This window comes from Nanorana parkeri, unplaced genomic scaffold (assembly GCF_000935625.1).
Source record: "Nanorana parkeri isolate BGI_ZX_2015 unplaced genomic scaffold, ASM93562v1 scaffold38, whole genome shotgun sequence".
NCBI lineage: Eukaryota > Metazoa > Chordata > Amphibia > Anura > Dicroglossidae > Nanorana > Nanorana parkeri.
The window spans coordinates 29,890-39,557 of NW_017306306.1; the positions used below are offsets into that span (position 1 = coordinate 29,890).

The following is a 9,668-nucleotide window of genomic DNA, read 5'->3' on the forward strand; positions in this document are numbered from 1 at the left end:
TTCTTCCTCCAGGAGGCAAGCCTCGTTCTGAGGCTACTCTGGAGATCACATGACCTTCCTCCAGGAGGCAAGCCTCACTCTGAAACTTTACCTACTGATATCTTACCGGAAAGGTTTACTCAGAGTAAACATTTCAGGGAGAAAATGGCTCTCTCGCGGACATCAGGGAGCAGCTATCTAATAGAGGGAGACTCCCTGAACATCAGGGAGACTTGAGATCCTTGTAAAGCCCAACATTCTTTTTTCTAGTTTTGAATAGAGTAAGGAATGGTTGAAGCCTAAGCCCTGTCAGGTTTTTATTTGCTGTGTCCTCGTTAGGCGATTCTACTTAATTTGTGAGAGACACAACAGGAAGTGAAAGGAAGTATTTACAAAGTGCAGGGCTATCCCCTGGTGGATAGTTGTCACCGGAGCAGGTGTCCACCATTGGAAGTCCCTGAACGAGGCCCTTATGTTCACATCACCAGATATTGTTTGAATGAGAGATGCAGAGACCCTGCAGAATAAAATGGTGACAGTGGCAATTATTTATATGTGCCATGATATTTGCTCTTCTGGTTATGAAATCTATATTTCCAGGTATGAATACAGAAAGAATGCAGCGCCCGCTCATTACATTCATAAAATCTTGTTACTGCTAAGAAGCGGCACACCCAATGATGCAAGAGTCATTGTTCTCCTTATGTAACAGCTGGCATTGCCGCCCTCATCTTGCGTAATGACTTCACGCCATGTTTATGTTATGATCATCCAGAAACATTCAGCGCAGGGATATTAAGGAGAAGCTGGAAACGTATCCCCGGCAGAGAAAACAGTTTGGGGGAAATGTCACTTATTACACTTTCCTCTGATTTCTGGGTATCCTGTGAGGGCTGGTGCACACCTATGCAACACCCCACCGCGCGGCAATCGTGCACGATTCCTCGCGGATTGCCGCGCAGTCAGGAGTCGTATAGGCGCTGTGGGTGCCATTAGTTTCCCACCGCGATTCCGCCCGTGCTTCTGAACACGATCGTGGCTAAGGCAGCCGCGCATTGTGTATCGGCGAAAAAAGGCTAAAATCGTGTTCAGAAGCACGGGCGGAATCGCGGCGGGAAAACACAAGATCCATCCGGCGCGACTGGGGTGCCATTGGAAAATAATGGCACCCATAGCGCGATTGGTGCACACCTGTACGACTGTGCGCCGATCCATGCGTAATCGTGCACGATTGCCACACGGTGGGGTGCGCACCGGCCCTAAAGTCGGGGAATCTGTAACAATGTAGCACTGGGGTGCAGATGGAACAGCCTTGGAGCAATGGGCGAAAAATTATATGAAGGCTTGGTGCACCCCTAGGCGATTTATCGCTTGTTTTGAGTCGCACGATATCGCGCAAAACACAGATTCACATTGAAGTCAATGGAGGCTGTTCACACCTTTGCAGTTTGTCACGCAGACAAAATCGTCCGTCTCGCAAAAAGGCACAGGAGCTATTTTCGGGAGGTTGTCGCGCAGTTTGAGTCCCATAGACATCTCTAAAGCGAGCGGTTTTCAAAGAATAGTTGCGCAAATGAAACCCTGCGCGACGTCCACGCGAAAACCGCTCGCCAGCTCAGTCGCCTAGGCGTGAACCTTAGCCTAAATGGTATCTAGGAATAAATCAGTATTTTTACATCGATTTTCCATAAGTTCTATCCCACTCTTTATAACCATATCCATGTAGAAGTTTGTAAATGTACTTATTGAAGATGCCCATAGGATCTACTTCCTGAATGCACTGGCACAGTTTCACTCACCCCTGTAATTATGCACTTTCTTGTGTCACAACTGTCACAGAGCCTGCCTTCTGAACTACAACTCAACAGCTGAACAATGTAACATTATCAGTGCTTGCTAGAAAAAAAATGCATGATGGGATATGTAGTCTTGAGATACTGAGATTGCATCACATCAAGCAGAAGGGAAAGAGACACAAAGCACACTGGGAATCCAGGAAGTTGGTGAAAGTGATGGACAGACGGAAGGCAGAACTCACTACATAAAAGGGATTTTTTCCAAGCAAGCTTTGATTGCATTATCAGAAAATATAGATATATCTATGTATATATCTATATATATCTATATATATTCCTATATATATATATATATATAGGACCCACTCTAGGTGCCAAATGATAAATAAAATATGCTCTTGTGATCCATCCGGCCTTGACTGTGTGACTCTATTAACATGCAGAAGGTGCCAACATTGTTTAGAGCCAGACACTTCGCTCTGTGCCACTGCCCCGCCTCCTATCTTAGCTCTGGGAGGCTAGTGAACAGCACCACATGGGTGATCCCCCCACCTGTAATCCCCTCTTATACCTTCCACCCATCCACTTACAGAGCAAATCTGATTTTAACTTTCAGCTGGTGTGCATCAACTCAAATTATTCCACTTGCATTATTTCAAAAGGGTCTTATGGCTTTTAAAGGATAATAAGCGACCCAGAGCTCCCAACATGAAAAAAGGGATGTCTTTTGGCACAATGTAGAAGAACCCCACACTCCCTGCAATATTATTATTATACAGGATTTATATAGCGCCACCAATTTGCGCAGCGCTTTACAATATAAGGAAGACATTACAATACAATTCAAGACAAGATGGTAGGGCCCTGCCCATGAGGGCTTACAATCTAAAAGGGAGGGACAAGTGATACATGAGGAGGTAGCTGTGTGGGGATGAATTGTTTGAGTGATGTAATATGCAAGAATTGATTTGGTAAACCCACAAGTGATTTATTCTCCACTCTTTTGCTTTCCAAAATAAATGCATTAATTTAGAGGTTGGATGCAACGTTTAAAGTGGTATTATACTTTTGATGTCCATGCACTAATATAAAGAGGGGCATACAGATTGTTATTTATTTATTTTTTTGCTCCTAGACAGGTACTCTTCAAGCCACTGACAAGCTAGGATTTGTGAGACATAACTGATGACAGAGGCTCACTTCCTCTTCTCTCCCTGCGCTGTCTGCAGAGAGATCTGATTAGTTAAACTACACGTTCATTCATAATTACTGCTGCGTACCCTTTAAGTGAAGATGTCAAGGGCCTCGGCTATTTCCGGAGATCTTCGGCTCCCTCTTTCGGGAAAAAAAAAAAATAATAACACTGCGAGGCGATCGCCCATCTCGGCTATCGCTGCGAGGCTCACGGGCCGGCCACGCCCACGGGACGAGCCCACGTCCAATCGGGATGCAGGAGCTAGGGCAGAGTGTGTGTGTACAAGTGCAGGGGACACGGGATGGGCGGGGAAAGTGAGCAGGGAACCGGCGCATGCGCAGTGCCTCCCTCCCCCGCGCCGTGCTGTGTGTGTGATGTCTGGGCTGGAGAGTGGATTTTAAAGATGGCCGGAGCGGCTCCCGTCTACTGTGTCTGCCGGCAGCCGTACGATGTGAGCCGGTTCATGATCGAGTGCGACATCTGCAAGGACTGGTTCCACAGCAGGTAAGCGGGGGCTGGGTCGGCTGATGGGTCCTGGAGGGGGGAAGAGGGCATCTGGGCTCCTTGGAGACGGCTGGGACAGGGAGGATCATAACAATAAGGTGGTCTGGGGCAATGGAGTGAAGTCAGGGCCCCAGACACTCTTAAAGGGACTGTCCTTCTTCACTTGCTGCACCCATAAAGACATCGGTCCCCAGGATCTGGCTGCTGGGTGAAGCTTTGTAACTCACTCGGGTCTCCTAAAATGCTGGGGTGCACAGATGTCACCCCCTCCCCCAAAGTAGCTACGTGATCACTGTCACTGACACTTGGAGTGTTAAGTGGCGAGCAGAAGGGGAGTGACCTGGTGAGAGTAACGTGTTCAATACATTCTGGGGTGACATGCCCCCCCAAAAGTAAATGCAACTGCCACCCCTGAAAAGTGACAGGATGGGTGACAACTTGTCCCCCCTCAACTGTGCTGCCATGCTGGAATCCTACTGGACCCCTGAAATCACTGATGTGTTTGTATTGGTGACCCCCAAAAGTGCTGCCCCTTTCCCAAGTAATTGTCATCACTTACCATGGTGCCCAGGTAGTTCATAGCTCTCAAGCATTGGCTTACCCCAAAAGTATGGTCATGTTGGGGGTCATAGCTGTGCCAACCCCCCGCCCCCCTAAATTAGCTTTTGGACAGCAGCACCCCAATGCATTGTCCAACCTGGGTCATAGCCCCCCAAATGTTGACCTACATGGTCCCAACCTACCCCAAAAATGCTCTCATACTGAGGTTATATTTGTCTCCCCCAAATTTAACTGACCCCCACCCACCGCTCTTGGCCAAAACGTTTGACCCACCTGTGTTAATTTGCAACCTATGGTCTTGTCAGGGTCTAATCAACCCTTCCAAGATAATTGACCTCCCTGCCTGGGGCACCTAAAACTATTGACCTAACTGGGTCATAGCCCCCAAAAACTGGGTTTGATCCCTGTTTACCATATCTATCACACCAAGGAGTGGCACCAACTATGCCCCCCCCCCTCTTAGAGTGGAGTGGCGCCAACTATACCCCAAGTCATGTGTTACTGGTCCCACCATTCATGCGCCTTCAGAAAAGTATTACCAAGTAGTCATGTCATCATTGACCCCAAGCCAAAATAATTGTCAGGTGTCCCTCCCCTGCCCACATGAGTGAGTGACCTATTTAAAGGTAGACCAGTTATTTTAATGGAGAGGTGGGCTCTCTTCTGAGTTTAAAACTCCACCAAAAGTTTTGCCCCCCCCCCCATCATAATAGAATCTGCCATGGGACTTTTGTTGTTGTTCGTTCCTGATCACCGTGTGCTGTGTGACCTCGCCGGGATCTGTCAGTGCTCATTGTTCACCGGGTACATCGCAGTGTCTGCCGCCCGGTCATGTTCTCTGTACCCTCAGGACAATGGATCACACACCGCACTCCTCATACGAGCACCTCACCGTTTCCTTTTGTTTGCAGCTGACAACGGCCTGTAAGCTAACTTGCCGCAATCAGCCCATTCCGGCTTGGCTTTATATATGTGTATTATGATCGCCAGGCAAGTGTCCGCACTTGTGGCTCTCTGGAAGTTCCATGTGTGTGTGGGAAGTGTGCGGGGACGGCGGAGGCTGTTTGTGGACATTTAAACAAAGGAAGTAGTTGTCGATTCGCTCTCAGCCCCCGTGCGGGCTCCCCTGCTGTCCGCATACGATCTGTTCTCGCACACTCCGCTCGCTTGTGGCGGCGGCGGCGGCCGGGGCTGTGTTTTTGTGTCGGTTGTTTGTTGCTCTGCTCTGGTTTCCAGCTTTGTTTGCAGGCATCAGGCCGGGGTATTTGCTCAGACGCCGGGGGAGGAGGAGGTTGTGATTGTAAGGGGAGCTGTTGATTGACAGCATGGCTTTGAGGACATTTAAATCCTCCCATTGAACAGCACGCTGCGCTCTCTGCCGCCCCCCGCGGACACACGCCGCAACGGCACCCCCAGATGACAACTTCTGTTCTCTGCTCTGGATTTGGAAAGCACTTTTTTGTTTTCTTGTTCGGTGACCTCAATCTGTGTCCTGCTACTTCTTCCTGCCTCCTGATACCTCCTGATAGTGTAAAACAAACTTGGCTGATGACTTCCCTCTCCTTTTCATTGCACTTTTGTATCTCCTGTTTCTGCATTTTATCATTTTTTGTTTTTGTTTTGTTTGTGTTGTTTGGCTTGATCTGTTACTATTAATAACTTTACTATTTGTTTCCCTCCCCTGTGCAAATTTGTATCTCTATTTCTGCATATTGGGCATGTTCACACCATGTCGGACCAGAAAGTTTTTTTTTGTACGCACCTGAAATGCATCTTGATGTATTCCTATAGTATTTCTGGGCTTAGTTCACACTAGTGCAGGGGGAAAAAATGCTGCATGCACAATTTTTTTTTCTGGTCTAAAACGCATGCAAACTCATCAAAGCACTGGACTGCACCTGAAAGCGTCAAAAACGCACTGCAGATTTGAGCCAGAAGATCTGGTGTGAACAAGCCCTTTATCATTTTTATGTGGGCTTTTGTTTTGTTTTTGTGTTTGGCTGGATCTGTTACTATAAAAATAACTTTACTGTTGATTTCCTGCCCTTTTTGTTTGCTAATGTTATCTGTACATCTGTATTTTATAATTCAGTTTTGCTTTTGTTTGTTTGTTTTGGGTTGTTTGGCTGGATCTGCTAGTACATTCAAAAAGTGTACTGTTGGTTTTTCTTCCCTTTTTTATCTATACATCTGTATTTATTTTTTATAAAATGGCACTTTAGGCATAACACTGATACATCGGCGCATCCCTGATTTCTTTCCTCCCCGCTGGGCGCTGCTCTGTGTCCCAGCCGGGAGGAGAGAAACTGTGATAGAAGGCCGAGCGCTGTGTGAGGAGAGCGCAGTGAGCGGCCGGCGTCTCCTCCTATCACAGTCCGGACACATCGCTGTCACAGGAGGCTGGGCTTTCCCTCCCTACACCGCTCGCTCAGCCTCCTGTGACAGCGTGTCAGAGAGGAGAGCAAGCTACACTAGTATCGGTGACAATACCAAGTAGTACTCGCCCAAATGCTCAGATACAGGAACTTGCAGTCAGAGGGAAATCTCCCTCTGACCGGCAGTACCGAGGGAGCATGGAGCTGTTATGACCCACCTTCCGGCTTCCTGATTGGCTAGAAAGCCGGCTTCACGTGTTACTAAGCAGCCTGGCTTCCTAACCAGTCAAGGAGCCGGCTGGCACATAATAAACCGGCTTCCTGACTGTTCAGACCAGACGGCGTTGGACTGCAAAACACAACGACTGACGGAGCTCTGTACAGCTGCATTTTAACAATATTCAGCAGCTGGCAAACTCGACGAGTATTCTGAAAAAGCTATGTGCGCACTGCAACTGTACAGAGCTCCAGTCTTTCTGAGCACCAGAAGTGAGGTAGTTGGAGATCTCGATGAGTTGGAGCTTTCGATAGAACGCCGGCTTCCTAGCCAATCAGGAAGCCAGGAGGCGGGTATTGACAGGCCGCCCGGCTTCCTGATTGGCGGTGAAGCTAGGTAGCCGGCCTTCCTGACCAAGGTGAGAAGCATTTTTATTTTTCACTGTATGTACATGTTGGAGATTTCCATTCACTTGCTCTTCTTGAGACTCTACAGGAAATGGAAATTTCTGTAGAGACTCTACAGGAAATGGGAGAAAATCTCTCCAAAGTGAACTTTAGATGCACAAGAGGAGTCTTTGGGTTCTTGGCATCGTTACTGACGGCTCAGAGAGGGGTCATCAAGGGGGGTCCATCATTTTTTGCTATGGGGCTCCCGTGATCTGTAGTTGGGGCCCTGCAAGCGACGCTTCTGATTTCAAGCAGATTTAGTTGTGACATGTCTTTGACCTCCGATAATGATTGTGTTTGGAGGTTGAATGTGCTTCTTATCACATATAGGGCTGCAGCTAACGATTATTTTCAGAATCGATTAGTTGCACGATTGTTTTTTCCAACTAATCGATTGGTTGCATTAAATCTCTCAATCGATTATTATCCATTAGTTGTTGCAGCCCTAATCACATGGGGAGGGTGTTAAAGAGCAAAAAAAGGGAAGGACCAAAGTCGCTGCACGTATGGTGCCGACAGTCATAATGGCCTCCCGAAGCCTGCTAGGAAGCTGACACTTTCTGGAGTGTCAGTCTTCTGTGTCCTGGGCAGTGCTCACTGATTCTGCCTGTCGACCGCCTCCCCATATGTCACTATTGTGTCCTGTAATGTGTTTTATATGGCCCTGCATTGGCAAGAGGGGCGGTGACATGACCAGTCAGAGGCCAGCAAGGAGGGGAGGGGTGATTTTACACCCTTTAAGAATGGCCCAGAGTTAGAATTTAACTTGCCAGTATATTGGGGAAATCCTACGGCAGGGGGTAGCAAAATTCTACTGCAAACTCCAGCCCTCCAGCTGTTTTGGAACTAGAAATCCCATGAGGCATTGCAAGACAGGGACTGGCATGACTCCCAGAGGCAGATGCATGATGGGATTTGCAGTTTCACCACAGCTGTTGGCCCGTAGTTAGGCTACCCCATCCTACAGACTATGTGCAGAGAATGTCTTTAAAAACGTAGACCCAGAACTCCAGTGCTGTACACTCAGCCGCCGCGCTGTCGCGGCTCTTGTGAATGTTCCCCTCCCCCAACCATGTAGCCAGTATTACATTGATGTGCAATCAAATAACCATTTAGACTGCTAATCAGAGGTGTGTGTTTGTGTGTGTGTGTGTATTGATCGCCTGTGCAAACGGCACTCGGAATCAATTGCTGTGTAAATATTTAGCGTTCTTGCAAAATTACATCTGGAAGCCGCATAATGTGCCACCTGCTGAGACTCCAACTCTATTTCTTCCTAATTCACCGTTTGCTGCTTTCAGCCAAAATCCTCTCCCTAACCGATCAATTGTTTCAAAGCCGAAAACAATGATCTGATTACCGTGGATTGGTGATGCACTTGAGGTGCAGATTGGCTTTCATGCCTAATGAGAGTAAGGGCTCGTTCACACCACAGCATTTTAAAAGGAAGTGCAGTCCTTCAGACTGACATCCACCCATCAAGATGTTTTTATATTTGCATAACTCCTCCCAAGGGCCAGCCCACTGCTTGTCAGGGCTCTTGGGAGGTCTACTGATGCTGGATTCTGTGATATTTCCAGGAAGCTATGTATATGGCTCCTCCCACCAGCCATCATCTAACTGCATTGTATAGAGAAGCAAGAGTGCCTGTGATGACCTCATTGGGACTAAAAACAGGTTTTATTTTAAAAGCTTTTTATCATGTTGATGAAGGGGAAAGGGAAGAGCCAGGGAAGGCAAAATATAAGCAGAATAATCTGCTAACAAAGCCCGACTCCAACCAAAACTCTTTTAGAAAGTGATCAAGAATTAGGGCCCCTGTCAAGTTTTTCTTGCTGTGTATATTTCCAATGGAGTGGTTTCTTTTTTTTTTTTTCTCACTTCCTGTCTTGATGTCAGGGATTTAGAGGGGACTTTAAGTGCCCCCAGCAGAAGATACACCATCTGACACACCAGCAAGTGTTGGATAGCAGTGGCACCAGAGCAAAGATTGATCCCGATGCCCAGCAGGAAGGTGGCCAACCAACAGTTATTCATCTGTACTTGCAGCGTGCTGAAAGGGAGAAAACATGGAGAAATGTGCACGTGTATCAGAGATGTACAAAGTAGGATATCGCGTACATGCACGGATCCCAGCCTGAAAAAAACAATTTCCGGGAGGTGCCCTCTGCCCAACCCCCACGGAGAGAGCACCCCCTGAAATGATGGCAGATAGCACTAGAAGCAATCGCTTCTTTGCTATCTACTGGGTTTTTTTGTATTCTGCCAGCTGCTGCTGTCAGTATTAAAAACAAAAACAAAACCAGCATAGGAATGAATAGCTAGATTGCTATTGGCTATTTCAATTTGCAATATCCAATAGCATGCTGGCTATTGCACCTGCCCTCTGCTGCTGTCAATCACTAGAAGAGGACCTGATGGAGAACTTCAGGTTGCCCTCTGCTGATTGACGGCAGCAGTGGGCGGGTGCAATAGCTAGTCTGCTATTGGCTATTGCAAAGTGAAATAGCCAATTAGCAATCTAGCTATTCATTCCTATGCTGTTTTTTTTTTTTTTCCCCTTCTTTACTAACCGCGGCACCAATACAAAAA

At 47.4% G+C, this 9,668-nt stretch overlaps 1 protein-coding gene across 1 annotated transcript in view; it reads left to right on the top strand.

The window, feature by feature from the left end:
• Positions 1 to 3,321: 3,321 nt before the first annotated feature.
• KDM7A (lysine demethylase 7A) overlaps positions 3,322 to 9,668 on the top strand; it is a 76,809-nt gene continuing 70,462 nt past the window's right edge. Inside the window, exon 1 of the mRNA XM_018570245.1 lies at positions 3,322 to 3,474. Coding sequence (XP_018425747.1) covers positions 3,374 to 3,474 — 101 coding nt within the window. The 5' untranslated portion in view covers positions 3,322 to 3,373. The remainder of the gene's footprint in view (positions 3,475 to 9,668) is intronic.